This window comes from Artemia sp. Qi Xiang Cuo, chromosome 5 (genome assembly GCF_049724085.1).
Source record: "Artemia sp. Qi Xiang Cuo chromosome 5, ASM4972408v1, whole genome shotgun sequence".
Lineage (NCBI taxonomy): Eukaryota > Metazoa > Arthropoda > Branchiopoda > Anostraca > Artemiidae > Artemia > Artemia sp. Qi Xiang Cuo.
Window position 1 is genome coordinate 13,911,802 of NC_142798.1, and position 18,937 is coordinate 13,930,738.

Consider the following 18,937-nt stretch of genomic DNA (forward strand, 5'->3'; position numbering starts at 1 on the left):
ATTTCCCAGGGGAAAAGTTTTACACGGGTGAAATTTTTCATTGAGAAATTTTTCGTGAAAGAAATGTTTCATGGAGGGGGAGGGGATTTCCTGGGATTATTTGAAATACGATCAGAAATATATATATAAAAAAACAAGTTTTTTGCACTGAAATAAGGAGCAGTATTAAAAGTTAAAGTAATTAGAAAGTATTCCTTATGTGAGAGGGGGTACCTCTTCCTCAATACCTCTTTATTTACCCTGAAGTTCCATTTTTCCCCCAATTCTTTAAGAGCGACCTCTGCAACACGGGGGCTTTTTAATTAGAATCAGAAGCTTTTTTCCACATAACACAAATGTATAGAATGAAGAGAGGGGTATTTAGGAAGGGACATCCCCCTCATATACAGAATAATTTCTGTTCGTTTTAAATTTTGATTTTGCTCCTTACTTTCAATAGAATATTGTTTAATTGGAGTGAAGGAGGTGATGATGAGGCTTAAGAAAATGTTCTCGGTGGTGGTTCTTAAGTTCTAATGCAGAATGGTTGTTCATTCAATTACCTAGAATAGTTTTTGTGATGCGAAGGAGAACTTTAAGATTGTCAGACTACCGATGAGTGTTGGAGCTTAAACGCAGCATGATATGCATAGGAGCTGAAATGCAGGGGAATTTCGTGACTACCAACTAACGATACTGGTTTTTCAACCTACAAGTAATGTAAGCCCTGAGTATTCTTATTATTATTTTTTTTTTCGATAGCCCATTTAATCTCCCTTATTCTACCCGACGCAACAGGGATTTGACCATTAGATGAGAAATACGACAGCAGTATTCGTTCTCTGGAATTACTTTCTGGAGGAAGTAAGAGTGGCTGTTAGTCTTGACTCAGTCAAAAGAATGGTTAAATACTATTCTCTGGGAAAGAACAGAATTGATTTAAGAGAATAGTTCTTTTATTCAAATGAAAGGAAAATGATATAGTGGATTCATAGATTTACCTACAGTCAGTTTTTTTTTTCATAACTGTGGCTACTAATGGCAAATTCTTAATTGACGTTATTGTTAGTTGTCAATAAAGCATCCGTTTTAAATATTTTAATTATTTCACATAACCAAGAATTAGCCAACCAAAAAACCTGAACCGATACCCTTTTCGATGGCTCAAGTGGTAGAATAGTTGAGATGGTAAGGTCATTTCACCAAAACTATGCCAAAAATTATGTTTTTGTCCATCTATTTGAGGCATAAAAAATCAGGACACCCTCAAATGGAGGGGAAGAGAAATATATTACAATAATTTACTATCAAAGGCAACGTTAAGCACAATGATTGACACAAAAAGATTGGTTAACTTATAAGAGTGGAAACTGACGGTAGTGTCGGAAAAAACATCAATGCCATCTAGCGTTTGGTGTTTTTCAAGCTCATTTTTCTGTCAGGAAATGAGATCAGACACTTATTACTATACTAATTCCTCTAACTACACAAATTAAATGAAATATTCTCATTATTATGGGGAAAAAATGGCAAGTGTCACCAAACGCCAAATGGCGTTTGGCGACACGTTTGGGCTAAAAAGGAACGGAGCAAAAGAAACGTAAGGAATGAGCATAAGAACAAATTGGAAAGGAGGATGGACAGCTATGTTTAGCCTCAGTTGGCTCGGTCCTACATTGAATCATTATGGTTAATAGTAGCAATCGGCCAAAAATATTATCAGACGTAGGCTAATTATATACATCTTTTTTTTTAAATTGAGCTAAATTTGACTAGTTGTGTTCAGTTGAGCTAATATTCGTATTTTCATTAGCAAAATTTAGTTTCCACTGGTCCAATCTGGCAATACCTGTCTTGTTGAAAACTTTTTCGATGGTAACTATACATTCTACCACTTAATTTATTTTAGATCGTCGTCAAGATTGGAATATATTTGAATTTATACTAATTGAGCTAACAAATACCAATTTTTATTAAGTTGGGCCATTATTTGTGTATTCCATTAACAAAATTTAATTTTTACTAGCTTGTGGGGGGGGGGGGGATAGCCTAACCTTGCGGTATGATTCTTGTTGGAAAATTTTTCAGGCGTAACTACACTTTCTATCAAAATTGTATATTTAAAAATATCGTAAATTTTGAACATGTTTAAATTTATATTTCCCCCTCACTCTCAATTTTCGGATTTTTCCTTATATATTTTTTCATTACTCTTTACTAAATGAAAACACTGATGTGATTGCTATTTGATTTTGTAGTATCTACAAGAATGTCTTACTCCATACTCCTTACTTGTAAATACGCAAAGAAACATTCTGGGGAGACCTTTATTTTATCATTGACATTAGTATCCCTTGGTGACTTCCAAACACACAGGTTAGTTCAATCTCCAATAATATCTATAGTGTTTCTACCAAGGAATATATGTACATTGTGAAAAAAAATATTTGTCCTTCTCTGAAGGTAATTTATTTTGAAATACTTAAAACAGATTGGGCTTACGTTCGTAAAGGGTAATTATTTTTGAAGATACTTAAATAATGATTTTGTTTCCTATCAAGAATCGAAGTATCATTAAATGATAGACATCCAAAACAAAAAAGTTCAACGATCATATTTAGGCGGTAAACTCTCAGCCATGTAATTAGACATTTAGGGAGCACACACAAAAAAATCAACTGGCGAAGTTTTTGAAAAAAAATGGAAATTATTTCAACAATAGTATGAATCTTAAGACAAGGACGTACGAAGGAGAGTGGCCCCTGGGGCCCGCCGACTCTCCCCCTAGTCCTGTTTTTTTAATCCTTGATACTTCTTATCAGAGTTATCAATTACAATTTATTTTAATTATTCCCCCCCGCCCATTTTTTATCATTATTATCCCCCTCCTGAAAAAATTACTTAGTTTGTACCTGTCTTCAAATGATGGAAATCCATAAGTAGACCCCCTCCCTGTATACGCTCCTGGTCTCAACGGAAAGAATTCAGAATGCCTCTTGTAGCTTACACGTCCTACTCTTCATCTACATATCATCTTCTTCTTCTATAATAACCCTGTGTTTTATAGACACCTAGGAACACAAAATTGAACTTTCACGAGTTAACCCAAGTCTAGGTGCCAAGTGGAAGAGTCATTTTCAGGTATATCGGATGCAAGGACTTCACGTTAATATTTATTTCACTAGACTGGCTTTAGATTCGATATTAAATATAAAAAAAAACAAGTTTTTTTTAACTGAGAGTAAGGAGCAACATTAAAACTCAAAACGAACAGAAATTATTCCGTATATGAAAGGGGCTGCCCCCTCCGCAACGCCTCGCTCTTTACGCTAAATTTTTTATTGTTTTAAAAAAATAGAGTTGTGAGAAAGAGTCTAGCTTTAGCGTAAAGAGCGAAGCGTTGAAGAGGGGACAGCCTTTTTTATATACGGAATAATTTCTGTTCATTTTAAGTTTTAATGTTGCTCCTTACTTTCAGTTAAAAAAAAATTGTTTTTTAAATTTAATTTTGAACATTTTTGAATTAATGGAGGTTTTGATTTTGGCTCACCGTACATGAATATTAAAAAAAAGAATTGCATATTATTTTTACTTTTATTTGGTTAAATGGCTTTCTCGAAAGTTGTTTAATTTTATTTACGAACGTTTTTATTAGTAATAAATATATACGTAACTTACGAATTAACTTACACAACGAACTTCTATATCCATATATCTTTAATACGTATACTAGGGGGTTCGCCCCCTAGCCAATACCTCGCTCTTTACGCTAAAGTTCGAATTTTCTTCCAATTCTTTAAAAATGACCCCTTAATCACAAAGGCCGTTAATTAGAATAAATAGCTCTTATTAAAGTATTAAAAAATCTTTGGCTTAAAGAGCGAGGTATTGACTAGGAGGCGAACCCAATCATATACTTAATAATTTCTGTTCGTTTTAAGTTTTGATGTTACTCCTTACTTTCAGTTGAAAAACTTGTTTATTTTCTTATTTAATTTGTGATCTTGTTTTAAATAATGCAGGAAAACCCGGCGTCCCTTTCATAGCAATGTCCCTTCCCCCATGAAAAGACCCTCCTACGTAATTCCCGACCCCCCCCCCCTCCCCACTATCAGAAAAAAATCCCCCTTGAAAACGTCTGTATACTTCCCAATAACCAATACTATATGTAAACATTGGGTAAAGTTCATAACTTTCGGCCCTCCCCCAGGGAATTTGGGGGATTAAGTCATCCTAAAAGACGTATTTATTATATTTTCGACCATGCTGAACAAAATGACAACATTTTGATCGGGTGACTTTGGGGAAAAAATGAGCGTCGGAGGGGGCCTAGTTGCCATCCATTTTTTGGTCACTTAAAAAGGGCACTATAGCTTTTAGTTTACGTTCGAATGAGCCATCCAACGATATTATAGGACCACTGGGTCGATACGATCGCCCCTGGGAAAAAAAACAACAAAAAATAAATAAACACGCATCCGTGATCTTTCTTCTGGCAAAGAATACAAAATTCCAAATTTTTGCAGATAGGAGCTTGACACCTCTACACTATGGTTCTCTGATACGCTGAATCTGATGGTGTGATTTTCATTTAGGTTCTATAGCTTTTAGGGGGTCTTTCCCCCTTTTTAAAAATCAGCCAAATTTTCTCAAGCGCGTAACTTTTGATGGGTAGGATTAAACGTGATGAAACTTATATGTGTGAAATCAGTATTAAAATCTGATTCTTTTGATGTACGTATTGGTATCAAAATCCCGTTTTTTAGAGTTTCGGTTACTATTGAGCCGGATCGCTCCTTACTTACTACGATCTGTTTGAAAACCATAGGCGTTAGCTTAACGGACAATCACAGTCATTTACTGAGTGCAGCCAAAGAGAAAAAGAATGGTCACTGTCCTTAACATCAGTATTAAAAAGTGTGTTTTAATTCCATTGGTTTACTTTTGTGACATATTTTTGTAAGCCGGTTACAATATCCATTAGGCACATGTCAGCCAAGGAAGCCATGTAAACCCTCAGTTAATTTGTGTTGCTGTTCTGTGAATATTTGAGCAAGAAAGGAAAGCTTGGAATTCGCAACACATCTGCAACTGTCATCTTCGTGGTGTATCTCAATATACCGCTGGCCAATATAACTTCTACTGCTTAAAAACAAAAGATAAAAGGCTTCACTTTTCTTGTGCATGAATGAATAAATAAAAGAATTTATTTCAACATCATATATTTGCTTTACATCGGTAATGTTGTCAAATAGCTAAACGTCATCTGAAAACAATCACTTGACAACGGGTAGCCAAGGCACTCCTAAGATAAAACAACCTAGAAGTGTCAGCATATTTCAAGTAATCACCAGTGTGTATGTTTTCGTTTGTTTTGTATTTTTACGCCTTTTTAGATAAGGCAGGATTCCTCATTATAAAGAATACATAAATCCAGGTTTCAACAAGCGTATACCTAGTCCTGTCTCATGCCTTGGGGATAGAGTTGAGACTTACAATTTTTTTTTTGGGGGGTTGGGGGGAGGGAGGGGGAAGAGAAGGGGGAAAGGTTTGTATTGCGACGTATTTGGCGGAAGGGTAAAATTATTTTATTCAGGCTATTTTCTTCGCTACGGTTTTTGACGTTTTTGGCACGTCTTCAAACAGGTTCAATAGTTTGTTAGAACATTAAGGCTAGTACTTTGGCTAATAACGCTCAACGAGCGTGTAGCTCGAAGATTTGGCCGTATAATGAGCAAATAAAGCTCATTTATTAATTTAATAAAAACTAAATCAGACTTTGACGTAGACAGCTAGGTAAGGGGTAAGGGAACCTTCCTGACACTTCATATATTGTTGGAACAAAACAGGTTGTGGCAATAAACTGAAAGTAAGAGCGGCTCGTTTAAAAAAAAGAAAAAAATTGATTGCAATTTGTATCAACAAAATATACCATTTTTGCTGATTCTAATCATGCAAAGTCGTTCACTTAAAAAAAAAATTCATAGAGAGTTATCAGCCGATGAAAATTTGTATAATTTTAAAAGATGGGGCTAGACGCCCTTAAACAATTTGCGATTTGAAAGTCAACGTGCTTCCGAATCCGAAAGATAAAATCTAAAAAATACAAAACTTTCCATTTTTAGTAGGAAGCATGGTCACTGCTTATCTGTTGTCTGAGACTGAAGGGTGTATGAATATCCTTCTAATAGTTATTTTCGTCTGGAATGAAAATACAGGGTGTAGCCTATAGAATCTTTGGGCTTTTGAGGGAATGAGTGTCAAAGAAGAAAACACAACTTTTCAAGATATCGATGGGAAGGAAAGTGAGATGTGCGGCGCCATTTCCTGAATCCTACCTAGGAATTTTTAACTATAATGCTGACAGAAAGGAACGAAATTATCGGCGTCTTAAGATTTCTACTCAATAGTCAAATATTCGTTTGAAAATAGCTAAATCTAATGTAATTTATGTATGACAGGCCACTTGCTGTGAAACAAATACTTTGAAATAGCAAACTGGCTTACAACTGTCAAAAGAATGTTTGTATATCCTCCAAATCTTAGAGGGTACATTTTTTTCGATAACGATTTTGAAAATAGAACCTTGATAACTCCTGGGTTGCAAAAAATTCAAATTTTTACTAGTGCTGGAAATGGAAAATGAGAATTAGCTTCCAAAAACCCCGATTGTGTGAAACACTCTGCAATATCTCTTTTTTAGCTCAATTGCCTTTTGGGGTGGTGAATATTAATAAAAAATTCTTCTGTTGGAAATATCAACTTTAAGGCGTTAATTGACGAAGCTTCAAGATATACCATTACTGACTGGAGGGAAAAGCTGGGTCACATGGGTCTGATCTCTTCCAAGAGACGGGTGTATGTGACCTGGGATTTATTGTGAAGAAGGGCGTAAAAGCAAGGGAAAGTGTTACTATAGAAAAGAGCATGGATGGCGTGGAGCTGACAAAACAGCAGTTACTTTCTGTTTTCGACTCATAACCATTCACCGAGTCAGAAATAAGATATTACTAAGATTTTTCTTGGAGATGAACCTAAACTTACTACAAATATAAGAAATTGATCTTTTGCAACAATTTTCAACGTCTTTTTAATCTAAAAACTTAGTCAACCCCTTGTATTGACGACTTTTGTAGCGTCACTTCTCCCTTTCAGGGTCTTTAAGAAATACTTTCGTCTTGTGATTGAGGCATTGCTTGAATTTGTCACTAATCGCTATCCCTCTCCGGTCGTGAAAATATAATTGATTAGTAATCGCGAACAAAAGTTAGTGTTGTTTTAAAGTTGCTAAGGGTTACAACATTCTTTGCATTTGCTATACATAGTAAAAACTATGCTGACGGTTGGCAAAATTTAACGACATTACCGGCCGGCTATTCTCAACTTCAGTTATTGATAAATTATCGAAAATTTTTTAGAGTTATACTGTTTGTTGGTAGGTCGCTAACTGAGGATATCCATTTAGGAAAACAGTAACATTATATATATATATATATATATATATATATATATATATATATATATATATATATATATATATATATATATATATATATATATATATATATATATATATATATATATATATATATATATATATATATATATATATATATATATATATATATATATATATAAAAGACGCTTAGGAGATTTTGCTGTGGTGTTTTAAATTTCAAAACTCTAAGTTTTTAAATTCTTCTTGAGACTTATTGAATATATTTCTAAGCAGTCGAATGTTCCTTCGGCTCTTTGCATGTATAGGTGATATATTTTTCTCTTTTTTTTCGTAGACCGAGTACAAAAACCTTAAGAATTATGGTTTTACGCCCTCAGTCTTCAAAGGTTGGCTGCAGGAAAGAAAAGTCCAAAAGTCATACACCTCGGACTCAGTCTGCTCCGAAAAAAAATCTGGGTGGACTCCAATGGGATTCAAGCCTTGCTCTGAGTGGATCACAGGTACTGTTGCAGTTTTATACATTACATTTTCCTTTAAATCCCGTACATACAATAGGATTAAAGAAATACCATGAGTGTCTAGCAATTTCCTAGTATTTTAATAAGCCGCACAACTATTGAAAAAAAAACTTGAGGCGTATTTTTCTTAAAATCCTTACTAATAATTAAATACTCAAAATGTACAAAAAGATGGCTCGTCCTCGCAAGTTCCAACTTCAAATTCCATTTGCCCATATGATGTAGAAAAGATCTTTCTCTACGGCTTAAGACACGACTCTTTAATACCTTAATTACACCATCGCAATCAAATCATGTGAAACTTAAATACTGTAGGTGAATGACTAGCATTGACTCGTAGCTATCAAAACTAAATGTCTCCGCCGATTCACCGGAATCACCTGCCTTGATAAAAATCTCAAGTGTTGGACTCTTCGATGCCCTTGAAACTCAACATTCAATCCCCGTCAAGATCCAGCTCCAGCAACTTCGGTGGCTTGGTTACATCCAATGGATAAGTCTGTCACATCTTCCATAAATTCATCTTCAAGGACCAAATTCACGGTTGTTCCCCTCGTTATTGTCCCGCAAGGATGTGGAAATACAACTTTGTGTCTCATCGCCTCTCGGACATTTTTCATCTAACAGAAAACAGTAAGGCATACAAAAAGCACATTCAACCCACATCAAAATCCAGCTTCAGTAATTTCGGTGGCTCGGTTACATCCAATGGATGAGTATGTCCCGTCTTCCATAAATTCATCTTCAAAGACCCAATTCATGGTTCTTCCCCTCGTTATTGTCCCCCAAAGAGGTGGAAATACAACTTTGCGCATCATCGCCTCTCGGACATTCTTCGTGTAACGGAAAACAGTAACGTATAAAGAAAGCACATACACGCCATTACGAAGAAAAATGCCCCAAGACTACCTTCAAGGACGGACGAGGCTTAATTCAGGTCAAGTTTGTAAAAGACAGCCTTCCTATTTATCACGACACTAATCTTCACTTTTGTAATATGGGGGGGGGGGGTGATTTGTTAAAGAAAGGGTTTAAGATGGAGTTTCGACTTATCAGCTGAACATACTCCTCTCGAAAAAAGAATAAATTATATTCTTTAAAAAAGAATATGTAATAATATTCTTTAAAAAAGAATAATTCGAAAAAAGAATAGGAATGCTATGAAACAGGTTCCATATTACCACCAAATGTGTGAGGATAACGATAAGTTCAATTAGAATTGTGAGTCTGAAAAAATAACTACTGCTGCTTACAACAACTTATTACAACTTTAGGCCACCTGAGGCCAACGCGACTGTGTATGTTTTTCCTCCACCCTGGAATAGTATCCCTTGGTGTGTTATTTAATGCGTTTTTTGCATCAAATGTATTGTTGTTGAAACCTTTATGGAAATTTATCTCTGCCTCTGATAAAAGCAAATCCGATCGCTATTCTTTAGGCTCTGCAATTATTTTCTTAGTATCCTCATTTGATAATAGTTACATTTCCTGACGGTATGGTGTGTTTGAGATTTGTAAAAAATAAACGGGTGAACTGTCACGTTGGTTTTCTGACTGCTGCAACAGAATTGTCGATTTTTCACTGAATCGCTTTCTATCAATTGCCTAGCGCGGCTAGTTATGAGATCTTATAATGTTTGACACATGTTGAATGAGTGTTTAAAAGTTAAAGTTGTCAATAAGTGTGCATAATTTTTATTTGTGTCCTTTTTGTTTTTCTTTTTTTTTTATAATACTCTTTAGTGTATTTTTGTTGTTTACAGAGGGTAATAATTATTATTATTATTACTATGACTATTGTGCTACTATTTGGTGGTTGAGAGGATTTCTTGGGGTATGAAGCACGGTGAAGATTGTAGATTTTATTGTTAGGCTTAAATAAATTTAATCATATCAATAAGTTATTCGTTTATTTATTTACTTAGTTTATGATTTGTTTCTTGACACGGCTTGCGGCTTTTTTTTTACAACAAATATAATATAAAAAAGATGTAATTTAAGTAAAACTATAAGGTACACATAAAACAATCGATGTATCAATACTCAGAGCAATTTAAAAGTATTAAATCACATACATACCGAAGTTTAGAAATAGTAATCACTTATATGTACTAAAATTCTCCTTTTAAAATTCTTGTTGATATAATACATCCTTGTATAAATGACATGACAATTAGTGTTTTGAAAGGTGCCAACTAAAACGACTTCAAAACCATTATATAGCTTACTCCATGACTCACCCAGGTAACACGAACTAAACAAAAAAAAAGCCATCCATTCTGTCCTCAGACGTATATATTATGAACGGTTTTAGTCAGAATTCAACTAACAAAATTTGTATAGACACTTGCTTATATAATCATACTGGCGATTCATTCCAATCATTCAGCGCGTATTCCCATGGGGCGATGACGACAGCCGATTTGTGACGTCCGGCAGTTAGGGTGGTCATGTAAGCCATTAGAGGTTGAAAATACGCACATTACAGTGTTACTTTATAATAGGCCACAGTCAGCACGAGTTTCTGTGAGCTACACGCCCTTGTTCTTTTTATGCTACCAGAACGTTCAACTGTCTCGTTAAAATTATTTCAAAATGTTATTTTTTTTCATGTTTTATGTTTGACTTTTTTCCTTCCCTCTCTTTTTCCTTGAGCGCTGAGGATGGCATCACGGAGGTCCTTGCCTAAATATTTCCTTTGTCTTTTCGTTCAATTCTTTTCCATTGGCTGGAAATCACCCTCGTTCTTGGTTACTTAATTGTTTTTATTACATTTTTTTTTGTTTTTTGTTTTTTTTCGTATGGGGTTGGAACACATAGTTGCCACCAGAAAAACTCCCTAAGGTTTCTTACTCAATGTTTTTCTAACAATTTTGTTTTTCAAATGTAATAACGAGAAAAAAAACTTGTCTTGCCAGATGAATAGTGGCTATTTCACAATTCGTTTATTGGAATAATTTGTATCAATTCAGGTGATATATGTGTGATTTAACCCATTGCACAAAGCAGGCAAAATCTGACACAAAAATCTACCTGATGGCAACGTACTTACCAATATTATACATAAATATATTTAAAAGTAAACCCCTCACCGAATATGCAATTATTTCAAATAGCATATTCTCACGAAAGTAGAGTGGAAGACAGTTACTGTACTACACTGAAAACTACTTGTTTATTATTTAACAGCTCATGCTTTGGAAAGTCTCCAAAACAAATCTTTGAGCCAAAGTAGAGCAAAATATTATATTTTATTACATATATATATATATACATATATATATATATATATATATATATATATATATATATATATATATATATATATATATATATATATATATATATATATATATATATATATATATATATATATATATATATATATATATATATATATATATATATATATATATATATATATATATATATATGTATATATATATATATATATATATATATATATATATATATATATATATATATATATATATATATATATATATATATATATATATATATATATATATTATATATATATATATATATATATATATATATATATATATTATATATATATATATATATATATATATATATATATATATATATATATATATATATATATATATATATATATATATATATATATATATATATATATATATATATATATATATATATATATATATATATATATATATCTTGTTATCTAGACCCTGGCGCTGCGCTGATGAGGGAAGACCGGAGGCAGCGGGGCCAAAAACAGCAGCGGCGGTGCACCACCGTCCCGCCGCCGGTGCGATCAATATTTACCGCAAACATTATTGTTTTCATCAGTCTTTCTCAAATTACAGCTTAAATTTACAAATTTACTTTCTCTACTCATTGACAGTACAATTTCATAGGATACTCCACCTAGTAGCTGCTGGTAGCAACCAAACTGTCATATTCTTGTAAAAGTCTCTCACCTCCCTTCACACTCCCTTTTGTATTTTTAAATCAACCATATAATGTTCTATAAGATCCGTCTCTGCTTTAAATAAAAAAAATAACTTTTTGGCATCCCTGCTCTTAATAAATAATTCAAGATATTATCATTTAAATATAATACTCCCCTATCCCCCCCCCCTCTGGATACCACCTTGGTAGGATACCGTCTCTGCTTTAAATTAAAAAATAATTAACTTTTTGGCATCCATGCTTTAAAAAATAAATAAATTTGAGATATTATCACTTAAATATAATACTTCCCGAACCATCTTGATAGAATACCGTCTCTACTTTAAATTAGAAAAAAAATAAATTTTGGCATCCCTGCTTTCAATAAAAAATTCAAGGTACTTTCACTTAAATATAATAACGCCCTCTGCCCCCCCCTCCCTTGATAGGATACCGTCTCTGCTTTCAATTAAAAAAAAAATTAACTTATTCGCATCCCTGCTTTAAAATAAAAAAATCGAGGTCTTATCATTTAAATGTAATACCTCCCTACCCCACCCCCTCTGGATACCACCTTGATAGGATACCGTCTCATCTTTACATTAAAAAATAATTTACTTAATAATAACTAGGTCACTATATAGTTCAAACAAACACGCGAAATAACGTTAAACAGCTTAGTGTTCCTTGAAAAAAAAAATTGAGGGTACAAGTAAAGGGGTGCAATGACAACAACAAAAATGTCGAAATTATTCAGACATACCTCAAATTATTGGAAAACTGAGTCCAAAGAATCTAATTAAAAGGGATCATATACAAACGCCAAAATTAGGCCAGTAGCCTATGAGAAATTACAAAATACCCTAGACAATGAACAAGTCCCAATGGGGGGCCCTGGGTCTATAAAAATATTTCAATGGTTTCCCAGGGAATTTGATATCATTTTCTTCCGTCTTCACTTTAAATGAAAACAAATAATTATCTTTTTGGCATCCCTGCTTTCAATTTAAAAAATGGGGTATTGTCATTTTAAAATGATAGCCCCCCATCCCCCCTCCCTATTGGCAATAATTTACAATTTCTTATGAATCATATTTTTGGGTTAACTTCAGTTTCAATCTTTAATTCCCCAACCTTTTACATAGCTTAGTCTGTAGCTAAATGTTGTCTCAATAGAAGGTTGTTTTTTGTTGTATGTTTTTTTTTTTTTGGGGGGGGGGGGGGTAAACAATTTTCAGAAAGAAGATTGTATTTTCTTTAATCTATCAGGCGTTCAACAATTGTCTAGTAAATATTAAGAAAATCTTATCGAAAAATATCAAAAGAAAACAAAATTCTGCAAATTTACGATTCAGCTGTAGAAACAATATATCGACTATCAATTTCAAAATCCAACTGAAGCTGTATAATAGTGAATGCGTTCTATTTAACTTAAAAATAAAATTCTTGACTGCAAATGATGTAAGAAATAGCAATTGGGAAGCTGCAATCGGAATGATTTAATCTCATTTCACAAAGACGTTACTTTTTTTGTCAACATATGAAGAACTGTGTATATTGCAATTGCATCTGTTTGGTTTTTATGCGAAGTAACAAAAGAGACGAAAATTAACGAACAAGAGACTAGTGAAGAATTATGGTATGCAAAGTAATGTTGGGCAGGGAAAGTCACTGGTGATAAATCGCTAGGGGTGGCACCGTGATTGGGTGATTTTCGGGGATTCAGGGAACCAAATTTTTTTCGGGTGACGCATAAGTTTTTGGGGAAATACCCGAAAATTCGGGGATAATACAAGCCCTGCTTGATTTCTAATCAGGAAAATCGAAATACTATACTACACGAGAAAGTAAAGCTCCAACTTTGTGGTTTACGCAATAAAGAATTGCCGCAAAATTAATTCAAAGTCAGCCCAACACCGCCACCTCTGCTGGCAGTGCGCCGGTGGCGTAGCGATACTTTGGTGGTGGTAAACCGGGCCTCTCGTTGGCGGCGTTTGGTTGATATGCCGGCGCGGCGCCGGGGTTTAATATTATCTATATTATTATACATATTAATATTATAAGATATTTTACGTTATTACTGTTAAATATTCTATATATAAGTAGTAGACCAAAATAGTCTATATTATTATGTATATCAATATTATCATTATAATATATTCTGCATTATTATTTATTACTATTAAATATTCTATACTCTATATGTAGTAGACCAAAATATTCTATTCTCTAGGTTTCACTCAGCAATCGAGTCTCAACTCAAAGATCAGACGCTTGGAACTCCAATGATGATCCATTCACTTTTAGCATGAAAAGTTCGAATATTTCTAAGACATCTGTTTCAGTAAGTAGGTTTATCATGGGCAGTTCAATAGCGCTGCCTAAGTAAAGAACAATTTTGGCACAATGTATTATTATTATTTTTTTTTTTTTTGGTTTCTTGGTCTTAGACCAGGGCACTTTGTATCGAAGGAGTTGTCGTAGAAACTTTGAAAGGGGCTCATTCGATTGGAAATTGGAGTGGCTAGTGCTCTTTTTAATTGTCGAAATTGATTGGAAGACAACTAACACCCCTTCCACGCCCACCATTTACCCAAACACATCCAATCAAAAATTTGAGATAGCTATTTGTTCGGCGTAGTTGATGTTCTTATAGAAATTATGTTTTTTGAGGAGGACACTCCCCCACAGCCCTCAGAGCAAGGGTTATAAGTTATGCCCTGGGGGCATATAAAGCTTTTATTGAAAGATATGTCCTAGAAACTTGAAAAAAGGCTCATTCGATTGGAAATTCAAAGGGCTAGTGCCCTTTTTTTAGTAGAAAGTGATGTGAGGGCAACTAACCCCTCTCTCACACTCACCTTTTCCCAAACACCCCACCTTTCCCCCTCAGATCCCTCGGGGCAAGGGTTGTAAGTTATGCCCTGGGGGAATATAAGGTTTTTATAGATAGTTATGTTGTAGAAACTTCAAAAAGGACTCATTCGATTGGAAATTAGAAGGGCTTGTGCCCTTTTTAATAGTCGAAATTGATTGGAGGATAACTGACACCCCTCTCACACCCACCATTTCAGCATACACGTCCAATCAAAATTTTGAGATAGCCATTTTGTTCGACGTATTTAAAAATTCTGGAAATTATGTTTTGAGGATGACACTCCCCCCACAGCCCTCAGGGCAAGGGGTGTAAGTTATGCCCAGGTGGCATATAAGGTTTTTCTTTATTGAAAGCGTTGTCGTAGAAACTTCAAAAAGGAATCATTCGATTGAAAATTGAAACGTCCAGGGCCCTTTTCAATAGTCGAAAGTGATTGGATGGCAAGTAATCCCCCTCTCACGCCCACCATTTCCCCAAACAAATCCAATCAACATTTTGAGATAGCCATTTTGTTCAACGTAGTTGAAAGGTCCGGAAATTATGTCTTTGAGGATGGCAACCCCCTCACAGCCCTCAGGTCAAGGGCTGTAAATTATGCCCTGGGCCATTTAAGTTTTATATAGAAATTGTTGCAGCAGAAACTTCAAAAGGGCTCATTCGATTGGAAATTGAAAGGGCTAGTACCCTTTTTATATTCGGAAGTGATTGGAGGGCAACTAACCCCCCTCTCATGCCCACCAATTCCCCAAAAACACATCCAATCAAAATTTTGAAATAGCCATTTTGTTTAAAGTAATTGAAAGTTCTGGAAATTAGGTCTTTGAGGATGACAACCCCCTCACAGCCCTCGGGCAAGGGTTTTAATTTATGCCCTGGGGGCAGAAAGCGCTGTCGTAGAAACTCAAAAAGGGCTCATATGATTGGAAATTGAGAGGGCTAGTGCCCTTTTTAATAGTCGAAATTGACTGGAAGGCTTGACATTTTTATAGTAAAGATCGATGTGGGTACAATGTATTATTATTTTTTTCTTTTTTTTTGTTTAGACCTGGGCACTTCGTATTGGAGGAGTTGTCTTAGGAACTCCGAAAAGGGCTCACTCGATTGAAAATAGAAAGGGTTAATGTCCTTTTTAATAGTCAAAAGTGATTGGAGGGCAACTAGTCCCCCTCCCACGCCCACCCTCCCATTTGCCCATTATGTTTAAAAAGTAAATTTTGCCTTAAGATTAAATCAAAATGCACTGTGTTAATGCTAATTCCCAATAAAGCATCTCAGTAGTATCCCAAGAACGACTGAGGGTATTATGTTGAAACTTTCGGGGCTACTTCTGCTCTTAAAATTTAACCGAATCAAAATAGCGTAAGTGGACCCAAGCTATCAAAGAAAGTCAACAGATTTTTTTTGCGAATGGTAGTAAGTTTTCTATTTCAGGTATGAAACTAAACTAAACACTATTTGTGTCCAGATTTTTAAAAGGGTGTATGTTGTTAAAAATTGCTGAAAATTTTTATCCAGCATACAAATGGCAGGCCAAACTATAAAGTCTTAAAAAAACAAACAGATTTAAAGAATTATTTTCTTTTTCCCTGAAAAGACTATTTCAATATAAAACGAATAGGAATTAATTAAAAAAAAACTTTTACCACAAAATACGTTTTTCAGAGAGAATTAAAGAACTCTATTAAACCAAAAATGAGCAAAAATTAAAATCAAATAATCTACCAAGCATGAAACTACCACAAATTAGCACCGATAAATAAATGAAACCCAAAACGAGCAGAAATTACAAAAAATAACCGAGTCAAACTCAAAACGAGCAGAAATTAACACGAGCAGGGCTCAAAATCCCTATGCCTTCCCAAGACCAGAACATGATTTGCATTTTACTGAAAAAAATACAAGTGAATGTGCATTGTCAGTTTAATATACATATACTGATTTACATCAATTAAAATGTTAATATTATTTGATTTATTAAAGTTATAAAAGTAAAAACATTTATATGTTTTGGTCTTGGGAAGGCATAGGGATTTTGAACACTAGAGTTTTCCGTTCAAATTTTTTGAAAGGTCATTTGTAAACAGAACCTCCTATAATTACCTCCCAAAAGTATTTTTAACAAACAGCATAAACTTTAGCGTAAAGAGTTGAGGGTAGGGGAAAAACCCTTTCATACATAGGAACAGGATAATATCAGTTTTTTTAAGTTTTATTGTCTCTCTTTGCTTACATTGATTTTTTTTTAAAATACATATGAAATTGACCGATCTAATGTTGGACTAACCCAGCCACGACACAAAAAAAAGTAAGAAAAAAGAATGAATTTTAGAAAAGAATATTGTCTAAGGTCACTGAAAAAGTATTCAGCATAGGTGAAAAAACAGTAATAGAAGCAGAAAAACTACCCCCCCTCCTCTCTTTGCAAAAGAATGAAAAAAAGAAGGGAGGCTAAAAGCTATAAAGCTAGATGCAAATAAAGTCCCTATAAAAATTCAAATTACTTAAATGTGAGTAGAGAGGGGTCAGGAGGTACAAACAGGGCTCCTTATATGGGCATAGAATACTGACGGGAGTCCATATATGGGCATAGCCTCCCTAGGGAGAATGATTGCGTAATGGGGTCAATGACCTAAATTTCACAACAACAACATCGACCTTGACATTCGCTGAGAGCGTGCACTTACAACAACAACAACATCGACCTTGGAACACCTGTGCTGTCGACCTCAATTCACCTATCGTGAATCAATAATTCCCCTTAGAAACAACAAATTAATTCCCCTTTCTTGACAGATCAATCAATCAATGACATCATCTGTCAGACTTTAAAAATTTTCGCCTAGAAACATTTCTCCAGGAATAGATCCAAATCATTAATGTCTTTGCCCCGGGAACAACTCTTTTGGTCGAACTCCAAAGGATATTAATAACCAAAGGCCATGGAAACAATTAGGCAAGAAACATCTTAGCGATGAATTGTTTTAGCGCGCGAAAAGGTTTCCTATTAATTTGAAATGCGTTAGCGCAGAGATGCTAATAACAAAGGAACACGCTGAATTTGCGTTTAGGGATTATTTGGGCGAAACCGTTTTAGACAGGTTAGGGAACTATTTCGGCGAAACAGATAGAGACATTTTAAAAGAAGATTTTGAAGAGATTTTAGAAGAGAATTTAATGGTGAAACTCTGTGGTCGTTATAATACACAAGTTTCATTTGAACAGTGTTGTGAGGTCCTCTAACCCAACCCCAAAGGGTTCCAATCCTCCTACCCCAACCCCGAAGGAAGCCCCCGGTCCTCAAAGGCCCCCCCAGCTCCCAAAGGCACACCCAGACCCCCAAAGGCCAACCCCGGGCCGCAAAGGTCCCCCCCAGCACCCCAAGGACCAACAGGGTCCCAAAGGCCCACCCAGATCCCCAAAGGCCATCCCCGGGCCACCCAAAGGCCCATCGAGCCCCCAAAGGACCAACGGGGTCCCAAAGGCCCTCCACCGGTCCCCCAATGTCCCCCCGGCCCCCAAAGGCCCCCCCGCGCTCCCAAAGGACCACCGACCCTCAAGGGCCCCACAGACCCTCAAAGGCTCTCCCCGTGCACCCGTCTTTCGTTGATGTGTGTTGTCTGAAACCTATGATTTGGGATGTTTAGTTTGCTACTTCGGGGTTTTCTGAGCTAAGGTTTCCTAGTATTTCCTAGGTGAATGTTGTCTGAAACCAATAGTTTGGGATGAGTAGTTTGCTATTTCAGGCTTTTATGAGCTAGGTTTCTTAGCCTTTCGTTGGTGTGTGTTGAGTGAAACTGATGATTTGGGATATGTAGTTTGCTATTTTTGACTTTTCTGAGTTGGATTTCTTAGTCTTTTATAGGTGTGTGGTGTATGAAACCTATGATTTGGGATGTGTAGTTTGCTATTTTCGACTTTTCTGAGCTGGATTTCTTAGCCTTTCATAGGTATGCGTTGTCAGAAAATTATGATTTGGGATGTATAGTTTGCTATTTCAGGCTTTTCTGAGCTAAGGTTTTCTAGTATTTCGTAGGTGAATGTTGTCTGAAACCAATAGTTTGGGATGAATAGTTTGCTTTTTGGACTTTTCAGAGCTAGGATTCTTAGTCACTCATAGGTGTTTGTTGTCTGAAACTTCGAGTTTGGGATGAGTAGTTGGCT

At 35.1% G+C, this 18,937-nt stretch overlaps 1 protein-coding gene across 1 annotated transcript in view; it reads left to right on the forward strand.

Moving 5' to 3' along the window:
- The first annotated feature begins 1,505 nt into the window (after positions 1–1,505).
- The window catches only part of LOC148951837 (uncharacterized), a 129,699-nt gene continuing 112,267 nt past the window's right edge, over positions 1,506–18,937 (forward strand). The window contains exons 1-3 of the mRNA XM_089089082.1: positions 1,506–1,579; positions 7,773–7,938; positions 14,132–14,242. Coding sequence (XP_088945208.1) covers positions 1,506–1,579; positions 7,773–7,938; positions 14,132–14,242 — 351 coding nt within the window. The remainder of the gene's footprint in view (positions 1,580–7,772; positions 7,939–14,131; positions 14,243–18,937) is intronic.